This window comes from Propithecus coquereli, unplaced genomic scaffold (genome assembly GCF_000956105.1).
Source record: "Propithecus coquereli isolate 6110/MARCELLA unplaced genomic scaffold, Pcoq_1.0 Scaffold248, whole genome shotgun sequence".
Taxonomy (NCBI): domain Eukaryota; kingdom Metazoa; phylum Chordata; class Mammalia; order Primates; family Indriidae; genus Propithecus; species Propithecus coquereli.
The window spans coordinates 2185937-2206731 of NW_012148041.1; the positions used below are offsets into that span (position 1 = coordinate 2185937).

General features: G+C 50.7%; 1 protein-coding gene across 1 annotated transcript in view; it reads left to right on the plus strand.

The window, feature by feature from the left end:
* Positions 1 to 20795, plus strand: part of PNPLA1 (patatin-like phospholipase domain containing 1) — a 48210-nt gene that overhangs the window by 5219 nt on the left and 22196 nt on the right. The window contains exons 2-5 of the mRNA XM_012646576.1: positions 15089 to 15321; positions 16777 to 16842; positions 17836 to 18045; positions 18981 to 19041. Coding sequence (XP_012502030.1) covers positions 15089 to 15321; positions 16777 to 16842; positions 17836 to 18045; positions 18981 to 19041 — 570 coding nt within the window. The remainder of the gene's footprint in view (positions 1 to 15088; positions 15322 to 16776; positions 16843 to 17835; positions 18046 to 18980; positions 19042 to 20795) is intronic.

Sequence of the window (20795 nt, forward strand, 5' to 3'; positions counted from 1 at the left end):
AAAAAAAAAAAAAAAAAAAAGAAATGAAGCTTTGTTTAAAGGCTTAGAATGTTTTAACTTAAGATAAGGATGTCTGTTAATCAGAGAAAAGACGCCTGACCTTTACTGAAACTTAAGTGATCTGTCAAATAAACCGATGGCCTATAGTGTGGTTTAAGATTTGTCTTGTGTGGCCTTGGGCCTGTTGAGGATTTACTATCTTACTGTTACAAAGAGTAACTCTAAAAGGGAGGGGGCATGAGGAGGCGTGTCTAACCTCCCTTCTCCTCATGGCCGGCTACTCAACTTTAAGGTTTTTCTGGGGTCCCTTTGGCCAAAAGGGGTCCATTTAGTTTGCTGGGGGGCTTAGGATTTTATTTTAATTCACAGGTATATTCAAGTTGCTGAATTGCCATGAGACTTTCTTGGAGTCTGTCCTCACTTCCATTGGCTAATTTGTCTATTTCTGTAGCAAATCCCACTGTTTTAATCATGATAGCCTCATAACAAGGGGGTCGTTGTATATGGCAAGCCCTCTCCTCCCCTCCCTCCTGTCTTCTTCACATATTGCCTGTATTGTTTTTGCCCCTTTTTTCCCCCATATGAAAACTCTGTTGGGATTTTTACTGAAATCACATTTATAAACATAGTTTATCTCTCTATTCTGGTCTTTTTTGTCCTTCAATAAAGATTTTGTGTCTTTTATTAGATTTATTTCTTGGAAACTTGTAGTTTTTGTTGCTATAGGAAATGGGGTCTTTTTTATCTATGGCATTTTCTAATCCAATTGATGATTATCACTGATATAAAGGAATGTTGATGGTTTTTGCATGTTGATCTTGTTTTGAGCAACCTTGTTAAACATTCTTTGTATTTATTTATTTATTTAGCAAGACAGGGTCTCACACTGTTGCCAAGGCCAGAGTGCTGTGGCATCATCATAGCTCACAGCAACCTACAACTCCTGGGCTCAAGTGATCCTCCTGCCTCAGCCTCCTGAGTAGCTGGGGCTACAGTTGTGTACCACCACATCCGGCTAACTTTAAAAAAATTTTTTTTGTAGAGATGGGGTCTTGTTATGTTGCCCAGACTGGTCTCAAACTCCTGGCCTCAAGTGATCCTCCAACCTCAGCCTCCCAAAGTGCTGGGATTACAGGCATGAGTGCCCAGCCAACATTCTTAATAGTTCTAAAAGCTTGTTGGTAGATCATCTCATGTGTTGTGTAAATAGTCACACTATCTTCATATGATGAAAGGCTTGCCTCTTTTTCTAAAAAAAAAAATTCTTAAACACGTGGCCTCAGGGCCTCTCTCCTCAAGGCCACACCCCCTCTTTGTTCCTGGCCTGGGCTTCTCTGTCCTGATATTTTGTGTTTTACTCCTGGGAAGGATGAGGATGCAGAAGGTCCATCCTCTGGCGTGTGTGCTTAGTTCTGTAAGAGGGCCAATTTGGGCCACGTGAAAATGTTTGTGAAAGCACTTAACACAGGGCCTGCTTTTCTTTAGAGATGCAGTAAACCTTCCTTCATTCATTCATTCGCCTTGGAGAGGTGGTCTCCATGACAACCAGTGGAGGATCTAGAATTTCCAATCTGGTAGGAAGTGGGATTGGAAACTTGCCTCAAAGCTGCATTTACATAATTTTGAAAAATAAAATTTTTTATCAGAGAATGGAGATTTAGCAGACTTAAAACCCCATCCCCACTTAAGCTATCATTTGGCACATTTCTACCCATAAAAACTGCATGGCAAGCCAGTTCCTTCCCTCCTTCCACAAGTGTTAGCTGAGCATATACTAGGCCCTACAGAGGATACAAAGATACAATACAAAATGAAACTCTGGTCTTGCCCACAAGGAGCTTACCTGAAGGCAGCCACTGAATAGTTATAATGGGAGAAAAGTACAAGTGACGGTTAGAAAATGAAAATGCACAGGAGTGCAGAGGGAGAGAGGAAACACCTCCAATCACGGAAGGCCTCATGGACGTGGCGGTTGAGCTGGTGCTTGAAAGGCGAGTGGAAGTGGGACAAGTAGGGACAGGTTAGGCAGGAAGTGAGGCTTCTAGCAAGGACAGGGCATGATGACATGCCGGAGCCATGCAGTGGAGAAATGTGCCTCCAGAGGGTGGTGAACAGTGCAGGTCCACTGGTGTTGGGAGTCGAAAGGCATCGCCTTTCCCTGTGGCTCAGGAGGCCCCCGCCATATCTGCACCCCGGCTAGCCAGAGAGCGAAAAGGGGAGGGCATACCGCTTCCCTTTAAGGGCAGGGCTCGGAGGTGACACACATCCTGTTAGCTACGTTCCACGGATCAGAATTTAGTCACACGGCCGTACTCGGCTGCATGGAGGCTGGGAAATGGAGACTTCGTTTTGGGAGGCCATGTGTCCAGCTAATAGTTGGAGATTCCATTAGGCAGGAGGAAGGGGAGAACGGACACTGGGGACAACTAGCAGTCTTTGCCGTAACAACCACATTGGTGATGGTGACACGAGGACGATGGAGAAACCCTGTCCGCTGCCTGAGACCAAGACCGTGACTCCATAACAAGGTCAGGTGCAGTCTGTTACGTGCGGTGGCCCTGCTCTGAGCCACCAGCAGCTGTCCTCCTGGTAGCAGGGGCACAAGTGCCTCAGCCCTGCAGGAGCCTGGGCAGTGCACCGCCGCTCCCATCGTGTCCCCCGCCTGGAATGACCTTCTGCTCTCCTCTCCAGAGAGATCACCTCCTCCCAAGACACCGTCAGTTTTACGCCCCCGGCTCTCCTTTCCGAGACGTCTACTTCGCCCGTAGCATCTATCCACCTCTTCTAGCACTGGACGTCGTGCAGTCTTAATTGCTCAGATGTGGTGTCTCATTTCACCAGCTAGATTGTTTGAGAAACCTGAGGTGTGTGGGACCCACAGCTCCCACAAACTGCCCATAAGACAAGAGCTGCTTGATAAACTCCTGATGGTTGCTGGCAGGCGTGACACTGAATGTGTCTTTGCAATTGTATTTTGGGGCTCGCCTGGCTCTTGGATAACTTTCTGTAGTGATGGATGTGATGCATAGCGCTAGAATGTCACAGTAAAAGATCAGTAAGTCCAACTCCCTCATTTTAGGAAGTGCCTCCTTGGAGGTGGACCTCACTTAGGCCAGTGGTTTCCAAACTGTGTTCCAAGGAGCCCCGGGTTCTGCAGAAGGGGAGAGCAGGGCGAGGGCACACCTGAAGCCCTGCTGTTGTCCATCTCATACGTGGGGATCTTTTGAAATTTTATTTAAAGAAGCCTTTTTTTTTTTTTTTAAGTTTGAAAATCACCCTTTGAGCCTAATTCCTTCAAGGTGCAGACAAAGAGGCTGAGGACCAAGCCTGGCTGGGTTACAATGCTGAAATAGCCCGCACGTGCACTGGCTCATTCTGGGTCCTGGGGACCCGGGAACGAACAGACAGGTGGATGCAGGCCCTCGGGAAGCCAGCATGCTCTTGATGGAATCGGACCACAGATAACTAAGCACATAGAAATTGCCAGCCTGTGGCTCCAAGGAGGAAATAAGGCAGGGGAAGGGTGGGAGGATGATGGAAGCATGCAGTTTAGGTGGGCTGGTCAGGGACATCCTCTCGGAGGTAGATGAAGCTCGGGGACTAAGCTATTCGCTCTGAGGCACGCGCTCCAGGCTGGGAGGTCAGCCGGCGCAACTGCCCTGCAGCAGAAACCTGCTTGCACTCTCAGAAAGGAAGGCAACTTGTCCTTCTGGGCAGGAAACAGGCTTCAAACCCACCTTGCACAGCAATGAGAGGACCAGAGTAGTGGCGGGAGCCCCGGTTCACACATGTGGGCACCGCAGGACCCAGAACCGCTATTCCAGTGCAGACAGTGTTACTAAAGTTCGGCACTTGTCCCAGACGCCGAATCAGTGAGAACTAAGAATGAAGCCAAGTGGTTTGACGAAAAGGAAAGAGAAGTTTATTAATTTCCTGACAAATGAGGAGGACGGCAGACTAGCATCTCAAAAGACCGCCACCTGCCTTTGTAGAGCCAGCTCCTGTGGTTTAAGATGCTAGAAAACAAACAGCAAAGAACAATTTCCTGCCCCTTTGATCACTGGCCTCCGGCAGAAATGCAGGTTTTAATTCCCAAAAAGGGTGGGGGGTTTAAAGAGAGAACTCGTAATACATTTGCCCTTTTTCAGACCTTTACCTCTGTTGCAAGAGGAGCTACCAGTGTTCTGATCTGCCCCCGACCTGGGTCCAGTGCTGCCTCAGGTCACCTCCTGGTGACCAAAGGCCTCCTGGGGCCTTGGAGCCAGGGTGGCTGAAGTTACTGTCACTGGTAGGTGGCTCAAGGTGATTTCCAGACCCACTGGGGATTCCGGGCCTGGCACTAGGGGGACAAGGCTACCTCTGTGAGAACCTGACTTTGGTAATTCCCTTCCTTAGTCACTCGTAGGCCTGTCTTTGTCACTCAGTTGAGGAATGAGAAGTTGCCAGGAGTAGGGGAGAACACCGTTCCCAGGAAGGAAGAGGGCTGAGCTGGATTCTAGCTCTGCCACTGAGCACTGTGGATTCTTGGCCAGCCAATGACCTGCCTCAGCCTTGGTTTTCCCATCCGTAACTTGGGGTTGGGAAAACACCCCTTGGACATAACGGTGAGGGACAAAAGAAGTCATGGATGTGTTCTTGGCACAGTGCCTGGCAAATATTCATCATCAAATAAGTCTTTGATAAATGAATGTTGGATGAATGGATGAATAAGTGGAAAGAATATTATCTCAAAATAGAAAAGCACAGGTAGAGCAGTATTTTCCAAACTCATGGATGTCCTAGAGAACTGATTAAACTTTATTAAAATAAATAAACAAAGGTGACTGGAATCCAACCTGGTCAAATTAATGTTTTTACTATAGTTAATTGTGAGCTCATCTGCACAAGGACTTGGTTTTTCTTTTTATTTATTATTGTTTTGTTTTGTTTTTGAGACAGTCTCGCTTTTTCACCCAGCTGGAGTGCAGTGGCATCATCATACCTCCCTGCAACGTTGAATTCCTAGGCTCAAGGGATCCTCCTGCCTCAGTCTCCGATGTAGCTGGGACTACTGGTGCATGCCACCATGCCCCGCTAATTTTTCTATTTTTCGTAGAGACGGGGATCTCACTCTTGCTCAGACTGGTCTCAAATTCCTAGACTCAAGCAATCCTCTTACCTCGGCCTCCCATAGTGCTAGGATTATAACTGTGAGCCTTTTTTCTTTTTATTAAAAAAAATTTTTTTGATAGAGATGGAGTCTTGCTATGTTGCTCAGGCTGATCTCGAACTCCTGGGCCTATGCAATCCCCCTGCCTCAGTCTGCCGAGTAGCTGAAACTACAGATGCATGTCACTATACCCAGCAAGGACCTGGTTTTTCTGTGGGACTTTTGTGTGGCCTGGGTGGTGGAAGGACCCATGTCAGCTGGTTTGCTTTGGCCCTGGTCAGGCACCCCACGGCTATTGCCAACTTGGGACTAATTTTCATGTTAATTACTCTGCAGGTTGTACCCATTCAAGCTCTAAACTACATGTAATGCAGGCTTAGGGCTTTGATTTTTTTTGGGGACACTTTGGGTTTTTTTGCCCAGAGTCCCCTGTTCCTGCCCATTTCTGGTCTGATAACAGTCCCTCCAGCCACCACGTCATTAGCTTTCCTTCTCATGACGCTGGTTTTTGGTTCCCTCTTCATTTCTTCCCTTTCTTTCTCACGAGTTCAACCATGTTTTACAATTTTGTTTTATATTTTATTTTATATTGGACTTTTTGTTGTTAGTGTTCTTGTTCCTGAAGCTGAAGTGGTTCCTCTTTAGCTCAGCTCACAGTACCACTGGAGCTGGAAGTTTCTCCAGTGTTCTTCAAGACATGAATGAGAACCTCCATTTTTCCCTGTTACGGGTATGTGTGTGCCAGTGCATGTGTTTGCATGTGTGTGCACGTGTGTGTGTGCATGTGTTCACATGTGTGTGCGTGTGCATGTGTGTGTGTGTGTGTGTTGCCCAGATGTAACTTGGATTTCAGTCCCAGCTGCTGGGTGCACTTTCAGAAGCAAAATGTCTTTATTAAAAATCATTCCCAGAATTAGTGAGCCTCCTGAGATGGCAGTGTTTCCTGTGAACAGGTAGACTGCTCAGATTCCATCCTAGCGTCATGCTAATGATAGCTATTTGCCAAGCACTTGGAATGTGCCAAGTACTGTGCTAAGTGCTTTGTATGCCTCATTTACTTTAATCCCTCAAAACCCTATTAAGCAGACACTACATTATACTCAGTGACAAATGAGGAAACAGGGATTTAGAGAGATGAGATAATTTTCCCGGGTTTGTACAACAGAGCCAAGACGGATTTCTCTCAATTTCTACATTCCACCCCTTCTCTACTCATGAGTTCAGAAGGTGCTTTGCAAGCAATGTGACAATTGTCTTGCTAAACTCCATGGGCCAAGTAATTATTTGCACATTGGTTAAGAAAGTGAGATCGAATGGCATGACAAATGCAAAAAGGACTTTTAATAAACACTACAGAAATGACGTTATTATGGGGCGGTTGTTGTAACTCCCACTACCACGCGGGAATCCGCACCTTTCAACTCATTCGAAGGAACTTGTGTCTCACATGTTTAAACCTCTCCAGGCAAATGGACAAAGATTACCTTCCCCAAACAATCCCTTGGACTTTTAAGTAGAACATAGGGCAGAAAATCTGGTGAAGCTCTGAACGTGTCGGTTACGCAGTGGAAACATCTATTTGGAAAGCGACTCACGTGGGCGACATACATTAATCCGGCCCCTCGCAGCCGCAGGCACTAGCTGAGCCCTGTGGGGTGCCGGGCACTGTGCACCTAACAGCCTGGCTTCGTCCGTGTGTGTTTTTAATTTAATGATAACAACCTCTTCATTTTGCAATAATGTTCGATTTACAGAAAAGTTGCTAAAATAGTACAGGATAGTTCAGTCTGTCCTTCACCCGGTTTCCCCAATGTTAACACCTTACATAACCGTGGTCCACCTGTTAACGCTGAGCCATCCATACCGGCGCATCACTGTTAGCCGCACCGCAGACTCTGTTAGAATTTCACCGGTTTTCCCACTAAAGTCTTGTCTTTGTCCCGGGATCCAGTCCAGGATCCCACACTGCACTTGGTGGATCCATTTTTAAACGGGCTCACTTAGACCGTACTAAAATAACGTTGTTTTCTTTGCTTCGCTGTGGGCTCAAATTCAGGAAAGACAGTCGAGCTTCATTTCCAGTTCTGGGGGAAATATGCAAACACACAGCGCACAAACCCCCAGACGTTTTTGGCTGCGCTGAGCTGGGAGCTGACCCGTGGATCCTGAGGGCACCCAACTCTGTCCTCGTGAAACCACCACGTGAGGAAGAACCTTCTCCTCGCCCCGGCTTAGGGTCTCGTGTCCCTCCACGTGGGAGCACGAGCGGGCAGGAGGCTGGGCCGAGCAGACGGCTCCGTGGTTCGCTCTGTCAGACCCCAAGTCTGGCCGAGTCGCCAAAGAATTCCACTGTCCTGAGACCACTTGGAAAGATTCTTGTCAGCCCGGCAGAGTAGAAATCCTCTTCAGTCTCCTCCTTCAGTTTGTTCATTCATTCATTCATATCATTAGTTTATTCAGCAAACATTTCCTACGGGGCGCCAGGTACTAAATTATTAATAAGTGCTGGGAGCAAAACAAAAATAGTCCCTGCTCTGAGCGTTCAGTAGTTCATTCATTCATTCCTGAATACCTCCTAGCTTGAATTCCACACTGAGCGAGGCACTGATGGGGGAGAAGGGTACCCTTGATTTAGGCCCTGTCCTCAAGGGATGCCGCCAGCCAGAGAGACAGGGCAGCGGCTGGGGACAGCCTGAGATCAATGGTGCAGACGGTAAGTGCCAGAGGCAGTTGTTCAGGGCTCAGAGCAGGTGACCTGGGAAGGCTTCGTGGAGGAGGCAGTTCTTAAGCTGGGCTTTAGGGTGAGGTCTGGAGAGATGGCAAAAAGTAAAAGCGGGAGTGGGTGCGTGGAGAGTAGCAGGAGTTTTCAGGACATGCTTATCACCGGCCTGGCCTGGGGAGCGGCTTCGGGCCCCGCGGGCCCACGTTTGACTGTGCGATTTGGGTTCAGTTTCTCTGCAGAGAGTCTTCCTGTCTCCCAGGGACATTTGAGCCCTTAGGAGGTGGTGCCTAAGCTGGATCCTGGAGACGCGCGTCCCCGGGGCCTTCATGGAGCCATCTGGTCCCACCTTCTCATGCCACAGTGGGACACGGAGCTCTGAGGGGTGACGGGCGTGTCCCTGGTGGAGGCAGGGAGCTGTGGTAAAAACAGCGCTGGCTTTGGGGCCCTCAGGACTTGGAGGCCTGCTCTGCTGGTTTCTAGCTGGGTGACTTTGGGCAAGTTACTCTTCAGCCTCAGTTTCCTCATCTGTAAAGAGGAGATAACTGTAGTACTTACCTGCAAAGAGTGTCGCGAAAATTAAATGAGACAGTGAGGCCTCAGAACCTAGCACAGAGGCTGGAAACAAGGAGGTACCAAAAAGTAGTAGCTATTAAGAGCAGTCAACCCTGTGGTTTCACGAGGACTTCAAGGTGCCGTAACATAGATGGAGGGAGACTCAGGTGACAGCCCCAACGACTGAAGCCTCAGGTGTCTGGGGCATGAATAACTCCAGTTGGCAGATATTAGCCTTACTCACCATGGTTTTGAAAGAGGGAGTGAACCCAGCTGGGAGGCCCCGGCCTTCCTCTGCAGTGGCGCCCTGATTAGAGAGAATCCCAAGTGAGGCCGTGCTCTGAGATGACCTCCTCTGGAAGTCCCCTGACCACACACACATGGTGAAACAACTCCTAAGACTAGGGGGTGACTACTTCGCAGCTGTCACATCATCCTGGTGTCCCCTGGGAGGTACAGGGAGAATCTGTAGGGCAGGATGGGCCACGGCCTAGATGGGGGCAGTACTGGTTTCTACCTTGCAGCGGCGTCCCAAGGGGACTTCTAGGTCCACCAGAGAAAACAGTCAGAGAGAGAAGGATGGGGGCAATGGCCCTGAGCACATTATTGTTTCCAGAGAAATTTCTAGACACAGCACCTCTCCACCGGCTTCACCTCAGGGTGCTGAGTAAGACCCTGCAGTGCAATGTTGGGAGGTGGTGCCTGGGTTCTCGGGGAGAGGCACATGGGGGCGGGATGAGGCCCCAGGCCCTGTACCTGAAGACGGAGAAAGAGGCTGGGGACGCTTTGCTAGGAGCCCAAGTGATGAACCAGCCCTAGGCACTTCTGTTTCCATAGCAACCAGATATAAGCCGATCTGAACTTTTAAACCCAATTCTTTAGCACACTCTTAGGGTTAGAGAAAGGTCTGTGTGGAGGATTGTTATTATCCATAAAAAAATACTGTTTTGTTTGTTTTGATTTGGTCTGGTTTTAAGTGCTAAGTAGGTCAGAGTTGCTTTGCTTTTGGCTAGAGCCTATAGTGCATTCAGAACAGAGCAGGAAAACCCGAGCTTTCTCATATGCTCTAGTCTGCTGACAAAAACTGTGTGCCCTGGAGTATACCCGCCCCTTATCGTTTATCCACCCATCTAGCCAGTATTTAATGATCTTAACCTTCATCCTGGGTGGGATGTCTTGCCTCTAAAATGAGAGAATTAGTTGGGACTGTTTTTGATCCCGGCTCCTAGAATCTGAAGAGTTTCAGGGTAGTGCTTGAAGGGGCTTCCTTCCTAAGGTGGTGGGACAGGGTTTAGGACCCCAACTAGCTTCAACCCAGAGCAGCTCTGTTTTTAGCTGTTTTATACATTGGGTTTCCATTTAAGATTTGTTTTGAACAAAGGCTTCCTGACTGAAAATTTGCTGTCCCAGAGCGTCTCCATGGGCCTTCCCGTAGGGACACTGGAGCTTCAAGCCACATTGTTTTCAATCAATGCCCCTGCAGTGCAGGGTATGGAAATAAAATGGTGACTAAACCAGGGTCACTGCTCCTCTGCTCGCTGTCACTGTGGGATAAACTGAGATTACAGATAGGAAAGCCTGCTTGGGTAAATGGCTGTCGTGAAGGTATTAGTTATTATTATAGTGCAGTCCGGCAGTCAGGATATACCCACAGGAAAATGCAGCCTAAATTCATCCTGTAATTAGGGACCAGGGAGGAGCAGCAGACTCCCAGGTGCTCCATGCAGGGATTCCGAGACTTCCCAGGGCTTTCCTGGGAAAGCGCTGCTCGCGGTCCCTCCCCAGGGGCTGCTGCGCTCCCCTCCCCGCCCGCCGCTCCCCGTGCCTCCCCCCGCCCCAGGCTGCGGGGGAGCAGGGTCGGCGGCGGCTGCGCCTCGCGGTGATTGGTCGAGCTGGAGGCTGTTGCTAGGCTTCCAGTCCCGCAGTCCCATCCTCACCCTCCGCGGCAGATCATCCAGCGGAGCAGACCTAATTCCCGCAGCCTGCAAACGGGATCTCCAGCAGCTGCAATTGTCAGCCCAAGCGCACGTCTTTCTAGGATTTTCCACTTAGCAAGAGGCCCTGTGGAGGAGGGGAAGAGAAACGCTCTGTTTTTACCCTCTGTCATCTTGAATAGCTAGTTCTCTCTCTTGGCCTCAGTGTCCCCCTTCGATTTCTGGAGTGCGTTTATTTATTCATTATTCATGCATGCATACATGCTTATTGAGGGCTTGCCATATTCTAGGGGAAAAGGAATGAATAAAGCAGAGACCATCCTTGCCCTCCTGAAGGGGAGAATATTATCCACTTAAATAAGATAAACACACATCAAATCATCCCTCTTCTTCCCCTGCAATGATTTTTCTAGCCCCCTTTTTTCCCCAATAAACCTCCAGCGTCCGCCAAGTTGGCACGGAAGGGAGTGCACTGCCAACCATGCCTACACTACTCTGAAGCAGGGGTATACCCGCCCTCACTCCACGCTTTTACTCTGGTCCTTTGATTCCACACGCGAGCCTGACCACAACTGGATGAGGGTGTGGGGTAGGGGCATTGTTCCCTGCTCAGATGAGCAAGCTGAGAGTCAGAAACATCAAGAATCCTTGTCCATGATCACATAGGTGATTACTGGAATAACCAATACTGAGCACTTATTATGTGTAGGCGCCTTTTAAAAAAGTGCCTCATAATAACCCAGTAAGGTAGGTATTCTTAGACCCATTTCACAGGTGGAAAAATTGAGGCTAAAAGAAGTTATTTAATTGGCCAGTGAAGCTGGGATTTGAACCAAATCTGCCTGGCTCCAAAGCCTGAGCTCTTTCCAAGAAATGGATGTGTTCACAAAGAAGAGTGAAAACTCTCTGAGTGGCTAAAACTTGGAAATAAGGCTGAAGTGCCCTTCAAAATCTCCCAGTCCCAGCATCTTATTATTTTTCTACTGAAGTTCTTGGCTCAATAGACTCTTAAAACCTGGGTGAGTTGACCGCACTCATCACCATGGTTAATTCCATTATCTATCCATCTATCTGGGATAACCTTGCCTTTGAATTTTTATTGGGTAATTAACTTAAGTAGTTCTTCCCTGGGAGCATCTCCATAATACTCGGGTTTTTCTTTTCCTTTGTTCACACATTGAACAAACACTAAGCACCCACCAAGTGCTGTGGGAGTCTTGGTGGGTGAAAGGAGTATGGCCCATGTCTTCCCTGGAGGAGTTTCCAGCCTACAGGAAAGGTTTCCGAAGGGTCTTCTATGGGCAAAGCACAGTGATAGGCCACTGAGAGGGAGGAGCAAGGCCACAAAGACCAGCCCTCAAACAATCTCATTCTCTGAGCAGAAGTGGGTGTGGTAGTGTGAGCCAGGGGTGGGCATAGCCACGCTGGAGTTCCCCACTCAGGATGCCTCGGGCCTGCAGGGCTGCTTCTAAATGCCACCTTGCAGTGGTCCGGGTGGGACACTGGCAGCCTGCAGTGTGGAAGGAGGCCTTTAAATTGGAGAAGGTGCTGGAAAGTATGGAGATGCATAAAGAAGGAAGCTAAATTTATCCCTCCTCCCAGCACCCAGAAATTGCTGTGCTTCACACTTGACTTTCTACCAACATAGACTTGTTTAACCAGAAGATTAGTTGCTTCTCCCCCAAGTGGAAAAAGAAAGAGTGAGAAGAGAGAGAGGAAGACAGAGACAGCCAGACAGACAGAGACAAAGAGAGACACAGAGGGAGACAGAGACTTTGAGGACAGATCCATACATACACAGAGCCCTGGAGAGAAGCAGGAAGATGCAGAGATAAAGGCAGCCTTTGGTTTGTGGCTCCAGTGAGCAACACGAAAGCATTTTACACAGAGCACCAGGCTGGGAGAAATCAGACACTCTCTTGCCGCCTCCCTCCCTGGCTACATGACTGGCTAGAGCATTGCTAATTTCCAGATAGCACCATTTTCAGATGCGAGTACACTGGAAACGTCAATACTGTTTCCATTATCTTGTCCACTGCTTTGTCCCTGTCACCCACCACTGCTCCTGAATAACTGAGAATTGACCATAGATGAATGCTATACCAAAGCCGTGATTAAAATAAGCATTGTAAGACTTTAAATATGCATACCTTTGACCTAGCATTCTCACTTCTAGGAATTTATCCTAAGGAGAATAATTAAGGACATGGGCAAAGAATATAGCATGAGATTGTTCATTGCATCATTATTTAGAAAAGCAAGCAAACAAACAAAAAAGGAAACAAACTAAATAGCCAACCCCTGCTGGGGACCTAATCAATAATAATGGTATAACTTTACAATAGCTTTCCATGCTGCTTTTAAAATTGGGTTGTAAATGGATATTTACTGAACTGGAAAGACACTCATGATACATTAGGTGAAAAAAGAAAGTTATAAATAGTGTATATAGTATGACTCCCTTTAAGTAAGACTAAAAATAAAATATATAACCTAGGAAGACAGACCAGATGTTAGTCTCTGGGTGGTAGGATTATAAGACACTTTATTTTTTCCCCTTTTTGCTTATCTACATTAAAGAATTTTTTCCCCACCGTGAGCATGTGTGATCTATGCGGTGAGAACAAATTTCCTTGCATCTGTCCAGTGGTGCCTCCTGCTGGAAGTCCAGGAGTGCTCAGGCAAGCTGGATCACGTGCCCCTGGCTGCAAGGCATCATGGGAAAAGCCACTGACCCCCATGGAGCATTAAGCTCTCATTAAGAATTCCAAAAGCAGCATGTCCCCACCCTGGTTAGACTCCCCATCCCAGTTGGTCTTATGGGTGAGACCTTAGTGACCCAACACCTTGGCATCCAAATGCTTCATAACCTAAGGGAAAACAAGACGTGTGTTCATGTCAGCACATGGTAAAGCCAACCACGCTAAAACTGCAGGGCCCTCCCCGCTGCCAGGAACACCCTGCCCTCTAAGAGGGTGACCCAGAAGATGCTCTGTTGCTCAGGTCTGTCCTACTACACACATGCAGGTGTGATTCTGAATGTTGGCAAGAAAAGGCCGTCACCATGGCAACCTGGCTCATTCAGCCTCTTCATCCCTGGGATGAGTCCAATATCCAGGGGGAGAAGGTGGGGTTTGCAGTCAGAAAAAATCACTGCCTGGCTGTGTGACCTCAGGCAAGACACTTAGCTTTTTCTCTGCCTCAGTGTCCACATCTGTAAAATGGTGCTGAAGCTCCTTATCTCATGCACCTCTAAGACCCGTGTGGACGAATCTGTGAACTGTAAAGCACAAGAGGAGTAGAGCATCCCTAGTTTTGGTTTGCCCCCAGATTTCTGTGTGTGACTTTGGGTAAATCGCTTCACCTCTCTGTGCCTCAGCTGCTCTATTTATAAATAAGAGAGGAAGGTATACAGTGATGATTTCCGAGGTAAACTGTGAGGCGCGGGTGAAAATCCCAGAATCTCAAAGCGAGAAGGAATCTTAGCCCTTACCACCCACATGGGAATCCCTTCAATAAGCTCTCCGACAGAGATACTTGTCCAGCCCCTGCTTGGTTACCTCCTGCGGCAGAGAGCTCACGACTGCACAGCTTCCCAGGTAGCCAGTGCTACCTGGCACTCACTGTAGAAGGTTCTTCCACACAGGGTGTTTCACAGTTCGATATTTGGTTAAAGAATGCAGCGTTCCTTTACAGAGCTAGTTCCACTCCTGACTCCCCAGGGGGCTTGCACAGGGTGCGAATGAGCAGCGGTCGGCAAAAGCAGAGGCGGGCTCGGCTCTGGAAGCAGCTCAGGCTTAGTGTGGTCGAAGGAGCCTGGGTTCTGGGGTCTCACATCCGAGGTTAAAATCCCACTTTGTCCACTTACTCACTGGCCGACCCTGGGCAAGTTATATGACCTCTCTGAGCCTCAGATTTCCTATCAGTAAAATGAAGATTGAAATGCCTACCTCACGGTATTGGGAGAATTAAGCAAGTTAGCACTTTTCATTAAGCTTACAACCCAGACTGGCGGGATTCCGGGCACTTGGGGTGGGGAAGGTTACGCCCTCTCTGCCCCGCACATCTGCCCACGGAGCGCCTGGCATGTGCGAGCCCTCGCGTGCTCCTCCAGGGCCGTCCCCCGCTCAGCCCCATGCCAGGGAAAGGAAAGACGACGTAATGGCTTCAAGACAAAGTTCCCCTCCTCCTGGCAATTCTCCTGCCTCAAGGCCAACACCCCTCCCTGCCCACACACTCAGTGGGCGCTAAGCAAGCGTCCCAGGGTGTCATCTGGTAAAGACTTTCAACTGCGTCAGTGTTTTAACAGGAATCTCATACAGGACCCCCAAAAGTGTGGTCTGGCAGTAGACTTCCAGGCATGGTGACGGGAAGTTGGGGAAGGCTATCTTGGGGTGGGAAAGTGTTCCTTTAACCATTGATAAGAAAGTTCCTGTCGTGCGGCCACTCCTGGACAGGGAGTTAGGATGTCCCGCTCTGTCGTCACCCAGCCGTGGCCTCTCTGGAGCCAGTGACTTCCTTCTTCGTGTGCGCTTTCCTCATTCGCAAATGGCGGGCTGATTGCTGGGACCTTGCAGGCTTCAAAATTCTAGGTTTCCCCATTTGTCGGGGATGAGGATGGCAAAACCGCAGGATGAGACGGCAAAACCGCAGGATGAGACGGCAAAATCGCCCTGGACCCACTGGCCCCTGGGTGCCACCGACCAACCCCTCCTCTCTCTTCCTCCGCAGATGAGTACCTCAGGGTCCTCAACGTGGGCGTGGCCGAGGTGAAGAAATCCTTCCTGGGGCCCTTGTCTCCGTCCTGCAAGATGGTGCAGATGATGAGGCAGTTTCTGTACCGGGTCCTGCCGGAGGACTCCTACAAGGCCACCACGGGGAAGCTCCACGTGAGCCTCACCCGCCTCACGGATGGAGAGAGTGTCGTGGTTTCAGAGTACACGTCCAAGGAAGAGCTCATTGAGGCGAGGGGCTGGGCCTGGGGAGGGGAGGCTGGGGGGCGGTTGGGGGTTGCACCTGCTCTCTCAGGACAGCCCGAGACACGCCACCTGTCTGCCGCGGTTCCCTAGTCCTCCCCTTCCTTCATGCTCCGCATCTCTCTGTGCAAGGCACAGCGTTAGATGAGACGGGCACAGAGAAGCCCAAGACAAATCAGGCTTGGTCACTGTCCTCAACACGTCAACACCCAGAGTCCCCAGGGCTCAGGCCCTGCTCTCGCATGTGTCCTGCCTGGCTCTCTGTGCTAATCCTGGAGCTTCTCAGAGGCCCGGGTGCGACCCATAGAGGCCCACGGCTCCTTTAGGGCCTCCCAGCCTGGGTTGCAGTGTGTCCTCCCTGAATTACTCCCAGTTTTGGGGGACAGTCCAGCGACATGGGCCCTTCTGTCCCCTCTCTTCCAATGGCCCTTGATAAAAGATAAAAGACTGAATTATCACTAAATCAGTTACTATTTAGAAAAGTGCATGCTAACCCAGCAGTGCACTGTTCTAAGCTCATTAATACGAGTTTTACCTGTGCACTATAATACAATTGTCGGAGAGTGCCATGGATAGGCCCAATTTCCTTCGGGACAAAGGGACTAAGCTGCATTGACCTCCATCCCGTATGTCCACTCTCCTCCCCTCCTCCAAATCCAGGGCCTCTGCCACCCCATGCCCACATCCCACACTGGCCTGGCCACGGTCCTGGGGGCGGGAGATGAGCAGGCGGTAGGCACGGCCCCCCCCACATGCCTCATGGCCCCCGGGTTCATTAGCACCCTGATATTCAGCTCTGCCTCCTCGCACCCACCCGCATTCCGACGTCATCTCCCACTCGCAGTTTTCTCTCCCCAGCCCTCTCCCCGCACCGCCCACTCCCACCAGGCCGCCACAGCGCACCTCACACAGACCGGCCTCTGGGCACCCTCTGCCTGCATCCCCTTCCTCCTCCCCTGCTTCTCCTCTGACGGAACTCCCGGCACTCCCACCCCGCCCCACCCCACCCCACCCTCGGGCCACAGTGCCCATGTCACCTCCATCAAAACACCTGTCACCCCACTGTACTGTCGCCTCCTTGCTTGCTCCCCATCTTTGACATTCCCGAGACCCGGCTTTCAACTCTAGGGCCCGGCCTGGGACCAACATACACTAATGGCTGCTGAGTCCTGTTGTATTCATAAAAATTTGGCATCAGAAGGAACCCTGGAGATATTGGGGCCACCCTCCCCCTTCAAAGTTCAGACGTCAGGTGCAGACTGACCAAGTAGGCCCAGCCAGTGAGGGCCAGGCCCAGCCTTGAACTCAGGGCTCTGCTCCTCACTGCGGTGCCTTCACCATGGGTTTAAGGAGGTCCAGGCTGCTGGTGGGTGGTCTGGGGCAGACAGGTGAGCCGTCCCCGCCCAGCCGGCCTCCACCTCTCAGGACCGTCCCCTCCCACAGGCCCTGTACTGCAGCTGCTTCGTCCCCGTGTACTGTGGCCTCATCCCCCCAACCTACCGCGGCGTGGTGAGTGCTCTCGCATGGTGAGAGGGCGAGCTGGGATCCTGGGACACCTCGGGGTCCCTGTAACCCACACCTGGGAGAGCTGAGGGGCGGTCTCAGAATGCAGTGGGAGGCCCCAGAGTTAGAAAGTTTCTCACTTTTTTTTAAACTCAGAATTCCCAATGTGGGTGGATTTTCGGGGCTTTAAGAACTTCCCCAGCTGGTTGGGCTTCTCTCTGGACCCACCAACCCACCCCCGAGCCTGGCAGATCAAGGCTCATCCCCAACTTGACAGTGTAGAACGCTGGCCCTGAGCGCCGGGACCCCAGGCCTCGAAGGATGACGGTATTTGAGACGTTCTAGCCCAGTGCCTCACAGACTGTAATGTCCCAGGACTCTCTCGGGGGCTGTAAAATAGTGCAGATGCTGACCCCACCGGTCTGGGGAGGGGCTGAGATCGTGCACCTCTAACTAGCCTCAGGTTGCGCTGGTGCCGTGGGCCCACGGGCCACACTCGGAGTAGTGAGGGTCTAACCCGCGCCCCTCCTCATTTCATATACAGAGACAATAAGGCCCAGAGATTAGCATTCACGTAGTAGATGGAGCCCACATTGCATGTGGATAATCCTCAGGCACCCCGAGAGTTAGAGCCTTGGTGTTTGTTGCCCTTCGTTCTTAGGTGAGGACTGGAAGCCCCAGGAAGGGAAGGGCCCTGAGGGTGGACACGCGGTGAGGCTGTGGCAGGGAAGCATGGTCCCCGCCACAGAGTCCTGGGAGCCCCACTCTCAGCACCATTAAGATGCTGGAGGGCAGTGCAGGAACAGAGCACTGGGCTGGGAGTTCAGAGGCCAGCATGGACTGACCAAGTGGCCTTGGGGCACACCATTCACCGACCAGAACCCCAGTCTCAAGGCTCATGCTGAAGAGTCTTCTGTCCCTGCTGTCCCTTGATGTGCTCTCTAAGTGGGGATGAGACCTCTGACCCCAGAAGAGCATTTTGCACTCCACCCCTCACAGAGGTACATCGACGGGGGCTTCACGGGCATGCAGCCCTGCTCCTTCTGGACCGACTCCATCACCATCTCCACCTTCAGCGGGCAGCAAGACATCTGCCCCCGGGACTGTCCCGCCATCTTCAACGACATCCGCGTGTTCAACTACTCCTTCCAGTTCTCCCTGGAGAACATCGCCAGGATAACCTATGCGTTGTTCCCGCCAGACCTGGTGGTGAGAGGCAGAAGGGGCCTAGGAGATGGGGAATTGGGGGAAGGTGACAGGGCCTGGGGCTGGGATCAGGGAGCCAGTTGGCCCCACTCAAGTTCCACCTGTGTCCCCTCCAATGATCCCTTACACCTCCTCCTAGACCTGCATCCTGGCCGTGCTGCTAGCTAGCTATGTGACCTTGAACAAATCCCTTAAGCCAGCCTCAGTTTCCTCCCCCGTTAAATGAGTTGGTGTCAGAACCACTGATAGATGTTCACTGAACCCTTCTACCCTGACAGTCAATGTATCAAAGCAAGGGTCAGCAAACTGCAGCCCCCAGGCCACATTCAGCCTATGGCTTGTTTTTGTGCAGCCTGTGAGCTAAGGATGGGTTTTCCATTTTAAAGAGTTGTAAAAAAAAGAAGAGGAGGAGGAGGAAGAAATAGAAGAACATATGTCAGAGACTGTATGTGGCCAGCAAAGCCCCAAATACTTTGTGTCTGGCCCTTTACAGAAAAGGCTTCATAGGCAATATCTCATGTGACCCTCCAGCATCCTCTGTGACAGGTGTTATTACTGTCCCCATTTTACAGGTAAAGAAATTGAGGCTGTGAGAGGTTATATCCAGAGCCCAGATCTGAGCACAGATTCCAGACCCCGCTCTTCCTATGGCCTGAATGCGCCTTCTCTGGTTCCACCATAAAATCTCACCATCTCCCGCCCAGGGGAGGCTGTGGATCAGCTGGGAATGGTGCTGCTCATTAATGCAGCTCTCCTGGGACATGGGACCAGGAATTGCTGCCCAGTTCTTCTTAGCAGATAGTAAGGGAGGGCACACTGGATGGGACGTTTTGAAAAACCCATCAAAGTTCAAGAGCAGTGAAAGTAGCTGCTCTGGGCAAGGGCACCGAGGCTCTCTCCACTGCTGCAGCCATATTTTCCCGGTGTCCCACCCTCAGATCCTGCACGATTACTACTACCGAGGCTACGACGACACGGTCTTGTACTTGAGGCGGCTGAGTGAGTACCCTGGAGGTCCCCGGGACGGGACGGGATGGGAAGGGTTGGAGGGTGGGGCAGGACCGGAAGTAGAAGGGCTGAGTAGAGGGGCATTGCCCCCAGTCTGTGACTTGGAGACACCTTCACCCGGGAGAGCTGGAAACCTGACAGCCCTCATTGTCCAGGACACGCCAGTGGAGCCAGAGATCAGGATCTCCGTGGAAAGGGGGCTATGCGGTTAGCTAACGGCACAGTGTCTAGCGTATTCGTGCACACGTATTTATGAATTTAAAAACTACGTTTAGGAAGTATATAGTTCAAATCTTCCCGGAGAATTCCATTTTCATGTTATGTTCACTCTCTCCTACTTTATTCTCTTTCCAATAAAACCATCCTGTTCATGTAGAGCTAGATACCACTAGTTTATGTCTGCGAAAGACGTTGAGTGACGTACGGATCAGCAAATCAGAGAGCAGAGCCCTGCCCTACGCCGGTCGGAAGGTGCCGGCGCCTGCGCCTGCGCCTGCGCCTGCGCGTTTCCAGGGCGGAAGGAAGGTGCCTGTGGTCTTCGTTGCACGCGGTACTCTGTTAGGCCGGGGCAAACATCCTTGCTGAGAGAAATGAACAAAAGCTTTGCCATATTGAGAATTAATTCCTTAGAACGTGTTTTCAGAGCAGGGGACTATCAGATCAAAGAGCGCATTAGCCGTATCTGAGGCTTCCTCCCCGTTGCCGCGTGGCCGGGGCGAGGCCGCTGGCAGTGGTGTGACGTTCCGCGCACGGCTGGAGTGTTCCTCTGAGTTCCAGATGTTCCCTAGTACAGGCAAGGCTGTGGTGACCTTTTTGCGTACGTAGCTTTAAACAGTACTTTCGGGGTGAGATGAAGGGTTGAATGAGCTCTTTCTGCCTAGGATATGTTTACTTTTTTTCCTTCTTCTTCTTCAAAATTGCTTCTTGCGTTCCCAAACTCCCCTCATCCTGTGTCTTTACTTTCTCCGGGTTCCTTCTCCCGGTCGTGGGCTGGGGAAGGAGAGAGCCGGGGAGCGGGCTGGGGAGAACGTGGGCTCTGGAGCAAGGGGCCCTGGGCCCCCGGCGCCGGCCCCAGTCCCAGTGGTGCAACCTTGGGAAAATTCCTTCTGCTTTCTGAGTCTTGGTTTCCTAATCTACAAAAAAGGATTTAGATCTTAGTTCCTAACATCTGCTCACTTGAGCTGGTAATTGATAGCCTGTGGCCTCAGTTTCCTCATCTGTAAAAGGGGCCTCACCGTGGAACCTGCCTCAGAGTTTTGTTATGAGCGTAAAGCAGTGAAGCCACATAAAGTCCTTAGCACGATGCTCAAATAAATGGCTGCTCGAGACAAGAACAGCAGCGTGAGTCCTTGCCTCGGTCAGTCCAGCCCAGCGCTGGATGGCACCTGGCGGTAGCGCTTCCCCCAGACCTCGGGCAGTGCGTGGAGGATGGCAGCTTCTCCCACAGCCCTGAAATCACTCCAACTAGGAGCAGGTACAACTCACGAGGAAGAAAATGGCTGGTGCTGCCTACCAGCTATTTTTGCCTCTTCCGATTTGCCAGCGTGTGCACAGCTTTCTCAGCGCAGGTTTCGCTTCTACCACCTAAATCTTCTTGGATTTGCTGGGCTGGATTTTTCTCCCTGCGTCACATGTGCACAGGAACTACTGACACATACAGAGAAACTGTGGGTGGTGCCCAGAGCCACACTTATCCCCACCTGCCAGCAGGGAACAGAAACGGAGTCCGTCCCGGCCTCCGCCTG